The 22,290-nt window shown below is 40.4% G+C and overlaps 1 protein-coding gene across 2 annotated transcripts in view; it reads right to left on the bottom strand.

Moving 5' to 3' along the window:
- CPM (carboxypeptidase M) overlaps positions 1-17,662 on the bottom strand; it is a 73,458-nt gene extending 55,796 nt beyond the window's left edge. Inside the window, exons 1-2 of one of the 2 annotated variants that reach the window (XM_061130408.1) lie at positions 17,571-17,662; positions 17,103-17,265 (exon numbers count right to left, since the gene is read on the bottom strand). In XM_061130408.1, the coding sequence (XP_060986391.1) occupies positions 17,103-17,262 (160 nt within the window). In that variant the 5' untranslated portion in view covers positions 17,263-17,265; positions 17,571-17,662. Of the gene's footprint in view, positions 1-16,026; positions 16,137-17,102; positions 17,266-17,570 lie in introns of those variants that run through there. The other variant, XM_061130418.1, reaches the window with a different exon arrangement.
- Positions 17,663-22,290: the final 4,628 nt, after the last annotated feature.

The following is a 22,290-nucleotide window of genomic DNA, read 5'->3' as shown; positions in this document are numbered from 1 at the left end:
TCTGTGGAATCACAGTTCCCTGGGGGCTACAAACTATGCAATTTTAGTGAAGAGTTACGTGAGTCAAAATATTTTCCCTATTTATCACTGTCCTTTGAACAATCTGTTTCCAAAAAACCATAACCGAACTCACAAAGACACAATCTTCCTAAAACTTTGTATTTTCCAGTGAGCACAAACTAAGATACCCTAGGTGCTAAGACATATTAGAAACCATCATCAATTCTCCATAAACTACTATGCATAAAATAAATAACCAATGAGAACCTACTATATATTAGGTTGGTGCAAAAGTAATTGCAGTTTTGCATTGTTGAAATTTGCTGTTAGATATTGGAATACATTCTTAAGCGTAATGTGGTTATATTATGTAGCACTTTCATGCACATTTCTCGTATTCTATTTTTTTGCTAAGGACTTATTACTTTCTATTTTATATTTATTTTAGACTATTGAAATGATGTTAGACAAAAAGCAAATTCGAGCGATTTTTTTTTTAAACTTGAGTTCAAAATGGGTTAGAGAGCAGTGGAGACAACTCACAACATCAACAACACATTTGATCTAGGAACTGCTAACGAATGTACAGTGCAGTGGTGGTTCAAGAAGTCTGCAAAGGAGACGAGAGCCTTGAAGACAAGGTGCATAGTGGCTGGCCATCGGAAGTTGACAACAACCAATTGGGAGGATCATCGGAGCCGATCCTCTCCCAACTAAATGAGAAGATGCTGAAGAACTCAACGTCGACCATTCTACGGTCGTGTGGCATTTGAAGTAAATTGGAAAGGTGAAAAAGCTCGATAAGTGGGTGCCTCATGAGCTGACCACAAATAAAAAAAATCATTATTTTGAAGTGTCATCTTCTCTTATTCCTCACAACAATGAACCATTTCTCAAATGGATTGTGATATGTAAAGAGCGGTGGATTGTATATGACAACTAGTGATGACCAGCTCCATGGCTGGACCAAGAAGAAGCTCCAAAGCACTTCCCAAAGCCAAACTTGCACCAAACAAGGTCACGGTCACTGTTTAGTGGTCTGCGCTGGTCTGATCCCCTACAGCTTTTTGAATCCTGGTGAAACCATTACATCTGAGAAGCATGCTCAGTGAATTGATGACATGCACCGAACACTGCAATGCCTGTAGCTGGCACTGGCCAACAGAAAGGGCCCGATTCTTCTCCACAACAATGCCCAACGGCATGTCTCACAACCCGTGCTTCAAAAACAGAATGAATTGGGTTACGAAGTTTTGCCTCATCTGCCATATTCATCCGACCTCTTGCCAACTAACTACCACTTCTTCAAGCATCTCAACAACTTTTTGCAGGGAAACAATATCACAACTAGCAGGAGGCAGAAAATGCTTTCTAAGGGTTTATGGAATCCCAAAGCATGGATTTTTATGCTATAGGAATAAACAAACTTATTTCTCATTGGCAAAAATGTATTGATTGTAATGGTTCCTATCTTGATTGGTAAAGACGTGTTTGAGCCTAGTTATAATGATTTAAAATTTATGGTCTGAACTGCAATTACTTTTGTACCAACCTATTAGTACAGGGAACTCTATTCAATGCTCTCTGGTGACCTAAGTGGGAAGCAAATCCAAAAAAGAGGGAATATATGTATACATAGAGCTGAGTCACTCTGCTGTAGAGCAGAAACTAGCCCAACATTGTAAAGCAACTAAACTGCAACAAAAATTAATTTAAAAAGTAAGGAAACAAAACAAGAAACCACCATCAATTCTTTATCCTTCACTGTGTACGAGGGCAGCATTCAGGGCCCCAGGTGCCGCCTGCAGTACAATCTCGCCCTGCCGCTCACTCCAGTCTGTTTTCTCCATTCATTTCACCAAGAATTCCCACCCTGTCACCTGTCTGCCTGGGAATAGTCACAGCTTTGTCCAATTATCAGCTTCCCTGATAAACCTTTCTTGACTTTCCCAAGCAGCTTTCAACGTTTACAGCCCTATTAGGGTGCTTTTCCCACTAAGGTGACTAGGTGTAAAGCCCCGGCCCTAGTTCCTAAAGAGAAAGGTCCAGGTTCTTTGCAGCCTCCTGCCAAGGTTCTGATAGACAACAGGAGGGCAATAAATCAATTGCTGACCAAGTATATAAATGAATTACTGGAAGACACATTTGGATTATTAACCTAAATCTATCAGTTACCAAGACACAACTTTGGATCAGTTCCTTCATCTATGAAATCTGTTTGTTCTCAGCTCTAAGACAGGAATGTAAATAACTTAGAGCTTTTGTGCAGCTTAAGTGAGGAAAATCTGCAAAGAGTCTAGCACAGCGCCTGGCACATGACAGGTTCTCAGTAAACAGCAGCTGCATGTCTTTCATGTTCTCATCCTTGCTGCTCCTATTCAGTAACTTGCTGGAAAATGAGACCAAGATTAAGTTCCCTGTCTGTGCTGCTACCCAACACTTGCAAAGTTCGAGTGGTTGTAGAGTTGACTCTTAAACAACACACGGGTCAGGGGTGCCAAGCCTCTGAGCAGTCAAAAGTTGTGCGTGTAATTTAGTCAGTCCTTTTATCTGTGGCTCCTCAGAGGATTCAACCAACTGCAGATCATGTAGTTCGGTAGTATTTACTATTAAAAAAAAAAATCCACAGTGGACCCATGCAGTTCAAGCTCATCATATTCAAGGGTCAACTGTATTTCATGGTAACTCCAATATTGTTTTAAAATAGAAAGTGTTTCTATCTTGTGCATGGTTGGTAGGCACATAACTTGGTACAGCCACTGTAAAAAATTAAAATTATACCTACCATGAAGAAAAAGTAAAGTGAAAGTGTTATTCACTCAGTCATGTCCGACTCTTCTGCAACTCCATGGGCTGTAGCCTGCCAGGCTCCTCTGTCATGGGGATTCTCCAGGCAAGAATACTGGAGTGGGTTGCCATTCCCTTCTTCAGGGGATCTTCCCGAGCCAGGGACTGAACCCAGGTCTCCTGCATTGCAGGTAGATTCTTTACTGTCTGAGCCACAGGGAAGCCCCGATAACTACCATATCACCCAGTAATTCCACTTCTGGGTATTTACTTTAAGGAAACAGAATCAGTATCTCCAAGAGGTATCTTCACCCCCAAGTTCAAAACAGTAGTATTCACAATAGCCAAAACATGGAAACAACTTAAACGTCCACAGATGGATGAATGATAAAGAAAACATGGCACGTACATAGCATGGAATTTTATTCAGCCAGAAAAGAGAAGGAAATCTTGCCACCCAAGACAGCATGGAGGAAATGAGGGCATCATGCTAAGTGAACTAAGACTCAGCTATGATCTGACTTACATGTGGAATCTGAAAAAGCTGAACTCACAGAAACAATGGATTGGTGGTTGCCAGGGACTGGGAAGCAGGGGAAATGGGGAGGTGTTGATCAAGGGAAACAAACATCCAGTTATAAATTCTGGGGATTTAACGTACAGTACAATGACTACAGGCTTTTCCGATGGCTCAGCAATAAAGAATCCGTCTGCAATACAGGAGATCTGGGTTCAATCCCTGGATCAGGAAGATCCCCTGGAGGAGGAAATGGCAACCCACTCCAGTATTCTTGCCTGGAAAATTCCACGGGCAGAGGAACCTGGTGGGTTACAGTCACATGGGGTTGCAAAAAGAGTCAGACACAGCTCAGGGACTAACACACACAGTGACTATAGGGAACAATACTGTATTATATAGAGTTGCTGAATGAATGATCAGACTTAAAATATTCTCACCACCACCAAAACAAAAAGTATAAACATGAGGAGGAGATGTTAACTAATCTTTTTCTGGTTATCGTTTTATAGGACATGTGTATCAAATCATCACATCACATAATTCAAACTTACATAAAATTATACACCAATTATATCTCAATACAGTCAGGAAAAAAATTTTAAGTATCTATTCCTAGGTACTCTAACATTTCTCTCTGAATTATAGATTTAATTATTATTAAATACTTTCGGTATATAAGTCTGGCATAACTATAATTTGTTTCCAAAATGACTGATTAAAAAAAAAATCTCTTCGTGTGATCTGTGCTCTGTGAGGGCAAAAAAGACACTATGTGCAATGCATCATTAACATGCTTCTAAGTTGTGTGACTAAAAATGATCTTTAAGATTTAAGTGAATAATCAGACCCAAATGTGGTATTTAAATCAGAACTTTTTATACTGATTATTTCTGAAAAAAAAATTATTCTTATTTTTGTAGATTCAATATTATGTTTTGTTGGTGCTCTGGTTTACTGACCCAGGCGTGTTTATATTTTCTCACTATTTTTCTTATTCCAGACATGGCTGTTCCACTTTACTTCTTAAAGAGAATCTTTATCATAATGCAAAGTGAACTGTAAAATAATCAGAAATTTTCTGCTTAAGAAAACAAACCTATCAGGCAGGAGTCCCTAGGATGATGGCAACTCCCTTTGGGTGAAGCATGAAGTCTTTCACAACGTAGGCTAGGTCTTCCACAACCTGCCCATCTTGTCTTCTCTCACCCCTTCATGCTCTCCTCTCCAGCCACATTCAACTTTTGCTCCACAAGGTCCATATGCCCCCTCACCACCAGACCTTTGAACACACTATTTATGGCCTTAACTTTCACCTTTCACCTAACTCACTTCTATCCTTCAGGTCCCCTGCCATCTATCCCCTAAGGTGAATCCCATCTGCATTCATTAGGAAGTCTCTTCCTTCCCATTCACGCCTCAGATCATCAGCTCCATCAGGGCAGGGGCCACATCTGACTTCTTTACCTCTGTATTTTTATGCCAGCACGTGTCACAAACTATAGTAAGCATTTGGTACATGTTTGCTGAATAAATTGAATGAATCTGTCTAGAGACAGAGATTCAACTAACACAACTGGGATCTATCACTTAACTTTACGGCTCTCAGACTTCACTTATAACCACATCCAACATGGTTGGCCAGGACCTCTGCAAGGAAAGAATTAACATAGCTGGTCTGTTTTACTCCCTCCTTGCTTATCTCTAGAACACTTAAACTCATAAACTGATCATAATGCCCTTAACCAAACTCTGAGCACTAAACTCCTTCAATGTTCACTAATTAATGATGCTATTCTGTACCCACAAGACAGAGGGTCAGTATACACAGGCCTAAGCACTGAAAAATTGATGCTTTTGAACTGTGGTGTTGGAGAAGACTCTTGAGAGTCCCTTGGACTGCAAGGAGATCCAACCAGTCCATCCTAAAGGAGATCAGTTCTGGGTGTTCTTTGGAAGGACTGATGCTGAAGCTGAAACTCCAGTACTTTGGCCACCTCATGTGAAGAGTTGACTCACTGGAGAAGACCCTGATGCTGGGAGGGATTGGGGGCAGGAGGAGAAGGGGACGACAGAGGATGAGATGGTTGGATGGCATCATCGACTCAATGGGCATAGGTTTGGGTAAACTCCGGGAGTTGGTGATGGACAGGGAGGCCTGGCATGCTGCGGTTCATGGGATCGCAAAGAGTCGGACACGACTGAGCGACTGAACTGAACTGAACTGAAAGCATTGTTTAAAGTAAACAGTAATATTCATAAGGGGTACCTGGTACCTAGTGTGGGTATGTGTCCTGGCTGGTCACGATAGTTATGCGACCAGCTCCTGTGAAGAACGCTGGGCCTCCAAGACTCAAGTGGGCTTCCGTAAGTGGAGACAGACTTCAGGCTGGAGAGAAGCATGCATCTATGCAACCCTCACTGAGAACAGGTAAGCCCACCTGACTTCTCTAGTCTTTGCTAATGTATCGTTATTCCGCTGTGCCTGTACTGTGCCTTTTGCTTCATTAATCTTGGCTGTGAATATGACTTGTAGAGTCATGGGTCCTTTGGCAATTTACTAGTGGGTGGTCATGGGACCCCAAGACAGCCTACTTCTTGAACTGCTGCCCTTTCAAGATGTCTATGATACTGCCTTTCATCTTTTTCCTACTTCGTTGCTGAGTTTTTTCCTATCTCCTTTGCTGGCTTCTCTCTCTATCAAACTCAAAAGATTACAGTATCCTACAGCTCTATGCTGTCCCTCTTTTCTCTCTACTCTCGTTATTTTTTTTTTAATCACATAGGTTTCAAGGCCATCTACATGTTGATGACTCTCAAGTTTATTTCTATAGTCAAAACTTTCCTCCAAACTCCACCTATACGCCTGTCTACTGGACATTCCCACTGAATATCTTTTAAGGGTTTCAAATTTCTAAAAACTGTCTAAATCAGAGCTCTTTGTTTCAACCCAAACCTGTCCTTCTCTAGTGTCTTCTATTTTGGTAAATAATACCTCAGACACTTAGCTGCACAAGCTAGAAACCTGAAAGCCATCCTGGATCTTTTATTTTTCCCTGAACCCTGCCCACTGTCTTCCAATCCATTAGCAAGCATTGTTGGTTTTATTTCCAAAGCAAATCTCGAATCCCTCCAGTTCTCTCCATTTCTAATACAGCATCGTCATCCACAACGCCACCATTAACAGGTGCCTGGGATTATTATAACTGAATTATTTTCCCTCGGTCTATACTTTCCCCTTTCTAATTAACTCTCTACTCATCAGCCAACGGGTAGAGAGCAGCAGAGGATGAGATGGTTCGATAGCACCACTGACTCAATGGATATGAGTGTGAGCAAACTCCAGGAGATGCTGAAAGACAGGGAAGGCTGGCGTGCTCTAGTCCATGGGGTCGCAGAGAGTCAGACACAACTTAGCGACTGAACAACATCAACAGCAGCCGAAGTCACAATTTCTCTAAACCCACATCAGATGACACCATTTTGATTAACACCATTCAGTAGTTTCCTATTATTCTCAGAAGAGAATTCAAGCTCTCCTTCTTTGAACTGGTGTACCAGGCACTCGATGCACTGTCCCCTGCTCCCCTCTCCAGCCACACCCACTACCATTCTCCCCCTGCTCACTGCTCCAGCACCTCTGGCCTCGTTTCTGTTCTTGGAATACAGTAGAATCCTCTACCCTCAAAACCCCCTCACTCCCTGCCCACCCCTACACTGTGAGCTACAGTGTGCCGCTGAATCTGAAGATACGCTCTGTACATTTAGAAGTATATGTTCCTAAAACCCAGAAGATGACCAAGCCCAACTAAATGTTTGCTCAGGCTAGAATGTGGTATTTCCAAATTTGTCTGTTTTTTTCATAAACAGAAAGGAATTTACTGGTAACAAATGATAACCCTGCCAGGCTTATCTCTAGGACAGCGAGATTATTCCGTCTCTAAGAGTAAGTGTGTTCCTCAACTGAGCAACTTACATTTCAGCTTTAACTCCACACGCATTTGGTATTGTTGGTGGTGGTTTGGTGGTTTAGTTGATAAGTCGTGTTCAACTCTTGTGACCTCATGGACTATAGTCCTCGAGGTTCCTCTGTCCGTGGGATTCTCCAGGCAAGAATACTGGAGTGGGTTGCCATTTGGTATTATTACCAAGGTGCAAATATATTTAATTATGAAAATGATGGGAAAACTTCTGTGGAAGTGCTCCATGTTAAAATAAGCTATACTCTCCACACGTCCCCAGGTGTCTACACTTTCACAAGAGTAAACAGTCCCCTTAAAAGAATTTTAATGGATGGGCTTGACTAAGTTACCAACAATGAACAAGGAAATGAATACTTAATAGGGATTAAAAATCAAAGATGCTTTCAACCTTCAATCTGTCTACCTCTGTATTTCCAAAACCTGTAACCTTAAATCTGTAAAGCATTGCTGAGTTTGGAAGGGAAAAAAAGACTTAAAATTAAGGGATTCCAAGTACCTGTTTAACATGTACGTGTGTGTGTGTGTGTGTGTGTGTGTGTGTGTGTGTGTGTGGCGGTGGGGTGGGGGTGGAGAGGGCTTCATCACATGGTCCTTTTCTCTTTTTTTACATTCTCTAAATACACTTGAATTATTTTTGCACTGTTCAAATAAAACCAGGGATATTTACTTAAACTCTTCTTAATGCAAAGGGGTCTGTGTGTATCTCCTGTATTTATTTACTCTTTTAACACCTGTTTGGTTAGTATCTGGGGGGCCGAGGGGAGAGGGGACAAAACCCCTTAGGTTGACAGAGAGCAATTCAGTTTCCCTTTACTGCCTGAAGGACACCAACGTCCCTATTGCCTCCTCCTACATGCCAGTAACTCACTGTGAGTCCTCCATCACCACTACCCCAAGATATCATACTATTTTACTGTAGTTTGAGCAAAATACTTTATGTGGCCAGAAAATAATTTCATTTGCTTGACACTTATGGGTACATACTACATATGTAACTACATAAAGTTGCATATAGTACGTGCAACTACATAAATGTATATAAAAGTATACATAAAAGTAAACATCTTATATACATACACATAGCATGTTATATACTATACTGTATAAAAGTGTATTTACATTAAAGTTTCCTTTACAATGCATGGAAAAACGCTTTAGCTGTGACCCTCAGAGCGCCTGTCACATATAATCAGCAGGTATTTGGGACTATGATACACAGATGAACAAAGCCTGGGCCCTGCCCTCCGGGTGCAATATAGACAGAGGGGCTGGACGATGCTCAGGAAGAGACCAACTCTGCCCAAACGTCTAGAGAAACGCTTCCAGGAGGAGATGGCATTTTGAATTAAGCTCAGTCAACTGAGTAAACGATCAAGTGGTCTCCACCATCCATTCCTGCTCTGAAAATGTGACACTGTGCCCACTTTTCCCCTGACTGTGTTCGTAGTCTCCCCGTGCACTCGCTGGAAAGGGGGGCTCAGTTAAGGATCGGGGGAACTGTCGGTTCAGGTGACGCGGGTTGTGCGTCCGTGTGGTTCTGCTTTCCCTGGAGAGATTTCCATCGGAGCAATTTTAAAAAACCGAGTCAACAACTAACTGAGAGCTCTTTGTTTACACAGATTGAAGGTTTGCTTTCTTCTCCCAGACTCTGTGACAGTACTTGCATATTTGAAGGGTTTACCCTGTTGTTAATGCCTTTGTACCCCACCATGAAGGCTGTTATCTTCAGGAAGCTCTGGGGAGGTTCAGGATAAGTCTGAGGAGCCAGTGTGAAGCCAACTTGTTTGAAGTTGGTGGCATTTTTGTGATGCCGTGGAGACTAAACCTCCAGTTGAGCTTTTGATAGTTACGTATGGGAAAGGTCACAGACTAGAAAATATGCACTTTTTAACCATCTTACATGCAGCAGTCCTTACAAAACAGGCATGAGAAAAAATTTTTAATGTGGAACTTATGTCTGCTGTATTTAATGTCTGTTTATTTGCACCCAAACTCAAATAAGGATTTCCTACCCTCTCAGCAAACTATTATCTTATATTGCATCGAAAGACTCTAGAGCTAGAAAGAGTACCAATTGCTTTAAATCACTAGATAAGAAGTTCCGATTTAATCTCTTTTCATTAACCCAAATGCATGTTTGTTTTTGATATAATCTTTAAAATTTAACTTTTTTGTAATAACCTATAAGGGAAAAGAATCTGAAATATATATATATATACACACACACACATATTTTATGTATAAACTAAATCACTTTGCTGTACATCTGAAATACAACACTGTAAATCAACCATATTTCAATTTTTTTTTACTTTAATATTTTTATCTTACTTTCTGACTTTGTATTCTTTGAGAAACGGACAAATGCACAAAATAAAGGAAGGAAACAGGGTGAACAGCAGTTAGTTCTCAACTCTAGATTCTATTCATCACCATGGTGTTATCTCCGGACACACAGTTTTTTGGTTAAGAACAGAAACCAAATACCTTTTGGATGCTGACTACACAAATCTGAAGAGGGTCCTTATCAGCTGTCTGCATCTGTGGTTTTAGACCAACAGTTTCAAACCTTATCAGTTGATGCCTCTTTTCACATTCAATATTTTGCAACTCTTCCTTTATTTACTATGCTGGCATAAAATTCACAGAAAATATTTGCCTATGTAATTTCAAAAAGATTTATATGTCAAGGAAAAATTTAAAAAAAGCAATTTCTAATAAAACATGTTATCAATATGTAAAAACTTGGGCATCATCCACTAAAAGACACAATGAAAAAGATGCTTATATCAATTCTTGAGACTCGCAGTGAAGGCATTTATTACAAATGCAGACTGATACAGCTGTGTGCCCACTGGTGTCAGGATTTTATGTGAAATATCTCAAAATCAAGTTTCCTTGATTTTGAAGAACATAATCAAATTTTCCTCAATTTACCTATAGTTACATTCCTGGAAAGTTTGCTACATTTTAAAATTGTGAGGGAAAAGTATTTTGTGTTTGTACATAAAATAATTGGTTTTAGGCTCAGATGATGGTAAGCTTGTCTTTCACTTATGGAAGACATTAGAAAGTATGGGGGATGATTTTTCACTATGCATGACAATTCTGTGTATTGTTAACAACACCAGGATGATGCATTATTAGCAACGTCCCCCATCCAAAGACTTCAAAGGTATGGCCTAAACCATCCCTCAATTTTCAAAATTCCCCCTAGGGGGCGGTACTGCTCTTAATGAGAAACACTATTATCAACTCCAGAGATGGCCTTTAGGTGGGTGCATGTCCCAAAAGTGTGCAAACTAGAACTTCAGCCGTCTCCTTTTGCCTTATAATCAAACAGTTTTGGTATAAAGAAAAAAATTAAGTCTACACCAAAATATGGAATTCACACTGCTTTGGATGAAACTGCAAACACTGAAAAAGGGTCAAGGAATTCTAGAGAATATCACTCAGCACAAAAAAACATTTAAAATAGGCCTTTTCTTGGATGACAGAGTATGCTTGTCAACTTTTTCAGAATCATAGGGATCAGGGCAAGGGGAGAGGCAAGGATGTGCGGGGGAGGGGAAGGGGACAAAAAGAGACAAAAGCTAACTGGAGAAATGTTTTTTTCAGCAAAGGGCTTTTAAGGGTTCAGTATTGGGCAAGACAGACTTTGGTTCCAATCACTCCTCTGTCATTTACTGTCTATGGATGATTCATTCAATCTCAATTCTTCCCATGTGAACTGAAGGGTAATAATGGTGTTTCACACTCTTGCTAGAGTGATTAGGTGAGGTGTATATATAAAGTGCTAGGTAAAGAGTAAAATTCAATTAATGTTGGCTGTCACTATCCTTTAAGTTTCAAATGGCCCTAGAGTATTGGTGTTTGGATATATTTGAGATTTGGAACAAAAATGGTTCCTAGACACAAGAAGCAGAGTAAAATTCTGTGTTATTTTTGGATATTCTATCTCATCCTCTTCAAATATCATCCTACAAATATGGTGGAAATCTAAATCATTTCCTTGTAAGAAAAAAAAAGCAGTGTCCTTAAGAAACTGAGTGATTATAAAACAAGGCTGATATTCCTAAGATGTTTCAGAAAAGGACTTTATATTTCAAGTTAAAGAAGGGGAAAGGCTAACTCAATGTAACCTGAAATCACAAACATGTATATTACAGCTGAAATTCCTAGATTTCAGTGGTCTTCTTGGTATTTAGTCCTCAATATGTCAATATTTACATCACAAAAAGCATTTCATGCAGGATCTCAAGCAAACTGGCTGTCCGATCACACCTGAGAAATGAACAGAGGAACAGAAAGCTGAATGTTGTGGCAAAAGTCTTAAATACAATGTTCTTTCTGAGGGTAGATTGCTAGCCAAAATCTACCCAGTCAAGGGTAGTAGACAATGAGAGATCTGTATACGTAAACACAGTGCACGCCTCTGTGGGGCAGGAATCTCAGCCAATTCTAGGGAGAGCTTTGAGCATATGCAATGTTATGAAGATTCCTGGCAGAGAAATTCAATAAAATATCTGTTGAATGAATAGAGGACAGTGAGAGTTCGTGGGGGAAATGCATGAGAAATAAATTCTCCTTTATACTTTAAACAATCATAAAAAAATTATGCTACAGTTATCTTTCATCATCATCAAAACACTTAGCATATCTATCTTCTTAGCAAATGTTAAAGTAAACAATATTGTTAACTATAGGCACCCCACTGTACAGTAGATCTCTAGGACATATTCATCCTGATGACCAAAACTCTATACCCTTTGGCAAATACTACAGAAATCTTTAAAGCCACTAAATGCCTGATTTATCATTGATATAAGATTTAGAAGAGTTAGGCATACATTTCTTGTGCGATTATCAAACCAATACACTCTTTTAGGAAATAAGTTTGGTTACATGTATCAAATATATAAAACTGCTTTAAGTGCTGGTAACTTCCTTTTTGGAAATGTATCTCCAATAGCAGGCCTTATCCTGAACAGCATTGCTTAGGTAATACTTTATCATGTTCCAGGAATTATTCTAACCACCCAAGGTCACATTGCTACAAAAGAGAGGATCTAGAATTTGAACTTGGGCCTTGTGGTTACCAAGCCTGTATGCATTCTGGCAACTTTAGTTGTCTTAGCTACAAAGATGTTCTCTATGGCATTAAAGTTTTTTTAATTTATTTTTTAATTGAAGGATAATTGCTTTACAATATTGCATTGGTTTCTGCCATATATCAACATGAATCAGCCATTGGTATACATATGTCCCCTCCGTTTTGAAGCTCCATTTTTTTTTAATAACAGGAAAAGTTTAGAAACAAACTAAATGTTCATCAGTGGGGTCTAAGTTAAACAAACAATAGTACATCCATTGATAGGACACGAAGCAGACATTAAAAGTTAGGTTTTAGAAATATGTTTGCACAGGCAAGCAGGACATTTGGCTCAGTGGGAGGGGATAAAAACACAAAGAGCATATAGTCTTTCAAGTTTACTACATGTTTCCTTTGGATGGTGAGATTTTAATTTTTTTCTTGGTGCTTTATCTTCCCAATTTTCTAAATGAACTTGAGTTCCCTCTGTACTCAGAAAAAAAAAAATTGCTCATAACAAATTTCTGTCTAGATCAGCACAGCCCAAAATGCAGTGCAAGTCATATGTAATTTAAAATGTTTTAGAAACCACAACCATGTTAACCAAATTAAAACCAGATGGTTAATTTTTAAATATGTATTATTTTGCCTATATATTTAAAACATTTTAACAAGGAATCAATATAAAATATTAATGGACTATTTTACTTTTTGGTATTAAATCTTCAGAGTCACTTGTAGCACATCTTAATTTGGCCTGGTCACATTTCAACTGCTCAACAGACAAGTGGCAACTAACTACTGTGTTGGATCTTGGCAGAAGTTTTATTTTCAGATCAAATGTGCCCAAAACATGACTCTGAAACTCTCCACTAATTACCACAATCTCCATGCAACCACATCTATGTGGAACTGCTTCCTTGATGAGAAAGATGTGCTTGAGACCTAACACTTGTCAGCTATGTGATCTTCAGCAAGTTAATTGACTTATCTGTACCTCATTGGACCCATTCTGTAAATGACATTAATGCCTACTTTGAGATGTTGAGATTTAAATAATGTATTAAAACACCCAATACATGGAAAGCACTTTATAACATTGTTATCTAACCCTTGACCTTTGCAACCCTCCTTATTCAGATAAAGGTTAGACTTAGCAAGAGGAAAGACAAGATTCTTGGAATAGATGTAGGAAATCTTATTTAAAATGGTCGTAGAACTAATTTGAGGGGATGTGAAGAGAAAAGCTGGGGAGTCTATTGATACAACAAATGCATTTGTATTTTAAAGGGGACTACCTGATGGCAGGACACAAATAGCACACTTTTCTGCTTGCTTCACAAGACTTTCCTTTGGCGAATATTCAAGCCACTAAACAAACATAAAAATCACTGAATATGTGCCAAACACACTAGACAAAGGGACTTAGGAATAATTAAAAAGATAGGAGAAGATAGTTACTTTACAGTATTGTGATGATGATTTTTGCCATATATCAACATGAATCAGTCACGGGTATACATGTGTTCCCCCATTCTGAACCCCACTTCTACCCCCTCCCCACCCCATCCCTCTGGGTTGTCCCAAAGCACTGGCTTTGGGTGTCCTGCCACATGAATCACATTTGCACTGGTCATCTATGTTACATATGGTAGTGTACACGTTTCAATGCTGTTCTCTCAAATCACCCCAGCCTCTCCTCGTCCGACAGAGCCCAAGTCTGTTCTTTACATCGGTGCCTCTTGCTGCCCTGTGTGTAGGACTATCACTACCATCTTTCTAAATTCCAAATATATGCGTTAACATAGAGTATTTGTGTTTCTTTCTGACCTGCTTCACTCTGTATAATAGACTCCAGTTTCATCCATCACACTAAAGTTGACTCAAATGTGTTACTTTTTATAGTTGAGTAATATTCCATTGTGTATACGTACCACAGCTTGCTTATCCATTCATCTGCTGATGGACATCTAGGTTGCTTCCATGTCCTAGCTATTGTAAATAGTGCTGCAATAAAAATTGGGGTACATGTGTCTCTTTCAATTCTGGTTTCCTCAGGGTGTATGCCAGCAGTAGGATTGCTGGGTCATATCGTAGTTCTATTCTCAGTTTAAGGAACCTCCACACTCTTCCCCACAGTGGCTGTACCAGTTTGCACTCCCACCAACAGTGTAAGAGGGTTCCCTTTTCTGCAGACCCTCTCCAGTGTTTATTGTTTGTAGACTTTTTGATGATGGCCATTCTGATTGGTGTGAGATGGTACCTCATTGTGGTTTTGATTTGCATTTCTCTAATAATGAGTGATGTTGTGTGCTCAGCTTTTGTGTAGGTTTCAAACATTTCAAAATTAAAAACTGGAAAAATAATCAATTATGATAGGAGGCCATTAATCATGACATGCATTTTTTTTAGCATCACTGTTTATAACAGGCCACCAGAAACTATATAGATGGCTCAAAGAATGACTAAGAAATTAATATAATCAAGGGTAAAATATTATATAGCAACCAATTCACACTAGCAAACCATTCAATTCATAGAAATACGTAATGAAATAATATGAACTAGGAGAAAAAAAGCAGACTATAATCCATGATCACAGCAGTGAAAATACATGTGACAGGCATTTACATAAGCTAAAAATAAATTGTCAAGGTAGGAATATTACTTTCCCTTCTACGTAGGTTGTCCACATTCATAATAAAAAAAGAAAAATAAATAACACATATAGCAAATCATGTTTGCTAAGCAAGCATCTTACATCAGAGGGCAAGATGGCCAGGGAAAACTGTCCATCTAGCAAAAAGAGTACCAACAACCATCCAAGGATGCCCTGGCAACCAGCTCCCAGTTCCAATGTACAGTTTCACCTCCTGCTCAGAACCCAATAGCAGATTTGGGATTTTTCTTAATCAGAGTAATTATTCAGAGCATACTCAATACAAACCTTTGACCTAAACTAGCATCATTGTATTTTTTACATGATAATTCCCCAGTCCTTTAACTACAAGAGTGCACACAGGTAAAAACAATTAAGCCTGCTGGCTTTCATTATTGCTATAGTCTGATAGCATGCAGGGTAATTCAAAATAGCTGGCTGACAATGAGAGAGAGTGCCTGATTTTCTTGCACAAGCACTTTGTGCTTGAAAAAATAAAAGCGAACTCATTTAGTACTTAAAAATTAACAACATTCACATTGCCTTGTGGTTTAAACGATGACTGAACAATAACTCAAGTCAGCTCTGCTCTGTATTTCCTTTATTGATATAATTAGTATTCTTAGATCTTTTAAAGTTGCTCTTCTTTACCCCTAGGGGAAAACAATTTCAAAAGGCTATATATGTACACTGATTCAAAATATGCTTTCTCATACATTCAATCTCTATAATTTTGGATTATAGAGCAATATAGAATAATTCTGGCACCAACTCTTTAGCAATGCTGTTTAAATACAAAGATGCCATTACACACAAGCCTAGGATTTTTCTGTTGCATTGCATATAAGCAAACTTATGGAATACTGCTTACAATATAAACCATGGCCTTAAGTTTTTGGGAAATGATTACTTCAGAATATGGTGATTAAGAGACTCCTAAATTGGCTGAAAAACACAGAGCTAAAATTCAGTTGGGGTTGAAACACACCTTATAAAGAGTTGAGATCCAAGAGACTCGGGCACAGATCTTTGATTTACCACTCATTTTGCAGGACTTAAACCCAAAAGAACAGATTTGCAGATTGTTAAAGTATTATTCTGGTGTGGGAAAAAAAAAAAAAAGAAGAGTTGAGATCCAAATTATATACACTTGACAAAACTTAAGTATTAAGTCAACTGGTATGTTTTGGGGGAAGTACCAATATAAGATTAATAATACGTGGTAAAATTATTTGCCTTGTCCCCCAAAGCCTTGAAGCAGAATGAACTGAATGCCAATCCTGGTTATAAAACTCACTCGTGATCTGGGTGTTCTTGGGCAAAATACTAATTTCACTATGATTCAGTTTTCCTATCTACTAAAAAAGAATTAATATAATATACATGTATATGTTTATACTCAGTATATGGCTTCCAAATTAGAAAAGTATTTAAATGATGAGCATGAAAATACTAGGAGCAATACCAGTCACTGCTATGGTACACTTATTATTCAGCAATTGTCTTATTCCAATAAATAATTTTTAAAACAGCCTTTTAATCAGTACCAGAGTCACTTTTTTTTTTTTCCACATAACTTTAAGCCATAGGGCTAATTATACATGATATAGAAATCTCACCAGCAGAACTGCACTATTTCGACTTAAAAGAGACTTGAAGACAGGATCCTAACAGTCTGAATCATATTTAAAGAAGCCATCAAAAAGGGAAACTTGAGATGGGTAAACAGACTTCCTCTGCAAAAGTTTATCTAGAAAACTAAAGGCTAAAATATTCATTCCAGGAAATCTGTCTACAAAATCCAAAATCAGAACGTCATTCACGCAAAGCATTCAACGACCCCGAAGGACAGCGGAGACATTTAGTAAAATTCAGATCGTAGGACTCCCGTGACAAAAAGCAACGCAACACACAAAGGGAGAGGCAACCTACACGCAAGACAGTGACGGATCCGCTTGGAGCCCCTCTGAGCAGCTTCATAGGAAGGGGGCAGGAAGCTAAGGTATATTTGATGAATGAAAGTGAGGACTAAGGGTTTTGGAAAGTACAGGAGACGCACCCTACCTTGCACAGATTTCCCGATACTGTGTAAGTGAGTGATAGAACTGTAGTTTTGGGCAACATTCTTCAGAAACGCTTCCATCTCTGGCTGGTGGTGGTAGCTGAAGTCCAGGGCAGCTGCCGCAGGCATCAGCAGCCCTAGCCAGAGGCGGGCGCAGTCCATGTTCTAGAGATGAATAAAAATAATAAAGCTGAGCAGAAAAGGAAGGCGGTGAGGTGGACGGAAAATGTGAATGTTACTAGCTTCCGCTCTGCTCTCTTAGTATCAGATCTCCCGACACTAAAGCTCGCTGCTTCCGAAAGAGGTAAAAGTTGGAAGCAACACCTTCGAGAGTTAGCGCACCCAGAGCACCGGCAGCCCCAGGTGCCCACCATCCCGTAGCCCACCCAGCCCCTCCCCACGTCCCCACCGCCCTCCATCGCCCGACAGTCGCAGCAGCTGCGCCTGACCCCGCGCACCCCAAGCCTCACCCCTGCCCAGGCGCACACCGCCGCCTGGCTGCAGCCGCTTGCCGAGACCAGACATTATAGCTGGGCCGTGGGGCGGGCGAGCTCAGGTCCCGCCCTCGACATCTGACTGACGTCTCTTTGGCCCACTCAGACACCGCGCGAGGCACTCCGGGGCGGGGTCTAGCCGGGCGACCCGGGCACCTCTGCCTGCTTCTCACCTGAGCCCGCCGGCGCCCACGCGGCGCGAGGGTTCCAGGGCGCGGCGGCTTGTGCCGAGGCGTGGCTGAGCGCTTCCCGAAACCGAGTTACCTTGCGCGGTCTTAGTTTTTGCCGGCGCCCTAGGTTGGAAGTATCTTCATCTCGGCCACGGCTCCGTCTGATGTAGGGGTTCCCCGCGCTCCGCCCAACAGCTGCAGCAAGGGCTGGGACGGCTTCTCGCGTTGGGCTGTGCGGGCCGGCAAGCCCGGGGCGCATCTGCAGCCCCACGATGCGCCGTGAGTCCCGGGCGGCCGCAGCTGCAGGCGGGCACTTACGCTCTTCGACTCGCCAGGGCCGAGCTCTCAGACGCTCCAGGCGCCCGCAGCCCTGCGGTCTCGTGCAGTTTCAGAACGTGTGTTCCGAAGTTTTAAATGGATCTTGTGGAGTCCAGGGAAATTTCCGACAAATATTTATAGTGTATGAAAGAAAAGAGAAAGTCGCTCAGTCGTGTCCGACTCTTGGCGACCCCATGGCCTATATAGTCCGTGGACTTCTCCAAGCCAGAGTAAAGGAGTGTGTAGCCGTTGCCGTCTCCAAGGGCTTTTCCTAACCCAGAGATTGAACCTAGGTCTCCCTCCCTGCGGGCGGATTCTTTACCAGCTGAGCCACCAGGGAAGTTTGACTAAATCAGAGTTAAATTGAACACTGACAAATTGGAAATCATGTGCAAGAAGGCATCAGAGTCATCATTGTAATGTCGACGCTCCCTCCTCCAACGCTGCCCAGGCCAGTTTCAGGGCCTAAGTTGCCTCTTTCTGAAAGGATGGAATGGTCTGTGTTTGCAGAAGGGACAGCAACGACTTGAACAAAACCTGAGAGGGTGTGTAGGGAGGGCAAACACCTCACACACCTGTTATACATCACCTATCAGGGTAACAGGAGACTTCTGCCAAGGGTCCAGGAAGTGTAAAACGTTTGAAAAGCACTGATTTAGGATAACATTCTGCTTTAACGGGCTAAAAACAGTAGTTCCAGGGCACTACCCCAGACAAATTAAACAGAATTTCCGAGACCTGGGAATGTAAATGGAATGTGCCTTCCAGAGTTGAAAATTGCTAGTCACTCTTCTTTGTGATAGATAGATATACCAAGCGTTTAGGAACCTTCCCAGGAGGCAGAGAGGTTTAAGAGCATCATGATCTGGGTTTCCGTCCTTGTTCTGACACTCACTGGTTGTGTCAACTCATCGTACCTTAGTTTCCTAGTCTGTAAGATGGACATGATAATTGTACTTACCTAAATAACTAGGAGATGTCTATTAAGTAAATAACCTAGTTTGATTCATAAATCTTTAAGCAAAATTTCTAAGAGTTGGAAAATCTTATGATGATGTTGTTGAGTTGCTGAGCAGACTCAAAAAAAGTATGCAGCAGTTACTCTTCTGTTATTTCTACTATATGACTTTAAGAAGTTCTTTGTCATTCACTCGTCAGAGGCCTGAAAGGAGGTGGGATAGGGTTGAGGAGATTAAATTTAGGCAAAATTACTGTAAAGAATGGGAAAGGGAACTGTCGAGGAACAAAGTGAAGGATTTCTGATCTGATGTTAAAAATCATATATTTGTTACAGAAGCAAGTGGCAGTTATGTGATTTCTTTTAGTGGTGATGTGGCTGGAGACTGGAGAAGATATGGCTTGGTCCATACTGGGATGGAGATGGCCAGGGTTCTTATTCCAGATAAACAAAGGAGTGAGGTATAGTTGAAATTGCTGTGCTTGGGGTTCATAGTAGATAGGAAGAGAAGCAAATTCAGGAGAAAGCCAAAGTCAGATAAAGGAGGTAGGGAGAATAGGGGTTTGAGGGCTGAAGGGCCACAACTAGCCACTCAGAGTGTGGTCCAGACAACACTGACATCACCCGGGAGTTTGCTGGAAATGCAGAATCCTTTGTTTCACTCCAAACCTACTGAATCAGAAGATACATTTTAATAAGATTTCCAGATGATCCCTATGTACATTCAAATTTTATTTGCAGTGGTCTATAGGTCAAAAAGGCTTAGTGTTAGAGTGTGAAAGATATGGAGGTATATAAGGTTGGCATAAAAGACTAAAACACTACAGTTAAGACTTCAGAGGTGATCTTTCTAAGCACGACACCACTATTGGTAAAACCATAATAAGGCAGATAATTTAACATCATAAAAGTGTATACATTTTATTCAGGAAATCTCAAAGGTTACCAAAAAAAATTACAAACTGGAAGAATTCATAGCCCTTACAAAATCAAGAATGGGCAAGGACATTAATAGGTAGTTCACCAAAGCAGTAACACAAATGGTCAATAAACATAGTAAAAGCCACTAACCTGCTTAGCAATCAAAGAATTACACATTAGAAGGGCAAACTAATACTTTGTTTTGCTTATCACCAAGAAAGATTAAAAAACTGATAGTACCTAGAAATGGACAGGATCTGGGAAAATGACATTCCTGCTGTTTTAATGGTATAAATTGCTGCAATATTTCTGGGAGGAAATCTGGGGAATGGACATCAAAATTTAAAATATGCTCTTCCTTGATAAAAACTTAAGCTATAGAAGTAGTTTGGAGAAGTGCTAAGTTTATATGTTAGGATATTTATAAGCACCACTGTTTTTTAACTTTTTACTTTGTATTGGGGTATAGCCGATTGACAATGTTGTGATAATTTCACAAGGAAGGGACTCACCCGTACATATATCCATTCTCCCCAGACTCCCCTCCCATCCAGGCTGATGATCGAGCGAAGTTTCATGAAAGCACCTGTTTCCAGTTGTGACAAAGTAGATAAACAAACAATAGCAGGTTGATTATGTCAGTGGTTCTCAAGTGGGGGTTAATACTGGTCACAGGTGACATTTGGGAATAGGTGTGAGATATTTTTGATTGATTTGGAGTGGGGGAGGAGGACAGTTCTATTGGCATCTAGTGGGTGAAGGGCAGGAATGCTGCTAAACGTTCTTCAGTGACAACACAGCCTCCCACAGCAAAGGGTTTAGCAGCCCCAAATTCTGGTGTTGAGATTGAGACATCTTGGGTTAGATGAAGAATATTAGAGCCTTCAGTGCAGTTCAGTCGCTCAGTCCTGTCCAGCTCTTTGTGACTCCATGGACTGCAGCACGCCAGGCTTCCCTGTCCATCGCCAACTCCCGGAGCTTGCTCAAATTCATGTCCATCGAGTCAGTGATGCCATCCAAACACCTCATCCTCTGTTGTCTCCTTCTCCTCCTGCCTTCAATCTTTCCCAGCATCAGGGTCTTTTCCAGTGAGTCAGTTCTTCACGTGAGGTGGCCAGAATATTGGAGTTTCAGCTTCAGTATCAGTCCTTCCGATGTCAGGACTGATTTCCTTGAGGATGGACTGGTTTGATCTCCTTGAAGCCTTACAATAAATTATTTTTCAGTCATATTAATGATGATGTGGGTCTGCATTTATTGGTTTGGAAAGATAAGTCATTGAGTGGCAAAAAGCAGATTGTAAAAGTAAATGAATAGTCAGTTCCCACTTTGGAAAGCAAACAAACAAACAAAACCTTTCCTAGCAAATGTTTAAAGGGTTACAAACTGCGGAGTGGTAAGCTTTGAGTTGCAAGGTTCTGAGTTTTCTTTTAAAATCTTTCTGTATTTTCTGAAAACAATTTGCAGTTACACATGTGTTACTTCTTTTCATCAGAAAAACAATGAAGGCATTTTCACCTGAAAGAGCAAAAAGCACAGACGTGTAAGAGATAAACAATTCTCAATGAAGACAAGATCTAAAATTTCTTTGGAGTGAATCACAGAAGCAAAGACATTGGAAATGGGATATTAAGGAATTTTAAAAGCTTGGGGAGCAGGGGATGATTCTGTCGCGGGACTCTGAAATTCCCTAAAATAGTGGCAGGAATTAGAGCAGAATGGAAGACTATAGTGACTATTTTTTTTTGTCGTTGGTTAGTCACTAGGTCATGTCCAACTCTTTTGCAACCCCATGGACTGTAGCCCACTAGTCTCCTACGTCCATGAGATTTCCTGGGGAAGAATACTGGACTGGGTTATCATTTCCTTCACCAGCGGATCTTCCCCATCCAGGGGTGGAACCCCTGCCTCCTGCATTGAGAGGTGTATTCTTTATCACTAAGCCTCCAGGGAAGCCTGGTGACTAGTGACTATAGTCAGGGGTTAAATACCACACTAATTGTCAACAAGAATGGGAAGACCAGTGAAACTAGACTTTGTGACCTTCAATCTTGTTTTTTCCTTCTTTCAAAAGTGTCACAAGAAAATATGAACAAGGTAAAAGAAATATTGAAAATCTACAAATTCCACTTACCCAGTAACAACAATTCTGAAAATAAATTAGGCATTAAGTAGCCCCCTAATGCTGCACACTTGCTTCTGATATTTTACCCTTATACACAGTAAATGGTCTTAGAACTAAATTTTTGAGCACATCATTATTTCTTTAGGATCAATTCTTAGACATGCAGTTTTAAATCTTTGGCCAAACTGTATTCTGATTAAATGT

Source organism: Dama dama, chromosome 3 (assembly GCF_033118175.1).
Source record: "Dama dama isolate Ldn47 chromosome 3, ASM3311817v1, whole genome shotgun sequence".
NCBI classification, from domain to species: domain Eukaryota; kingdom Metazoa; phylum Chordata; class Mammalia; order Artiodactyla; family Cervidae; genus Dama; species Dama dama.
The sequence above is the reverse complement of the archived record's forward strand: the minus strand, read 5'-3'. Positions and strand labels throughout refer to the sequence as shown.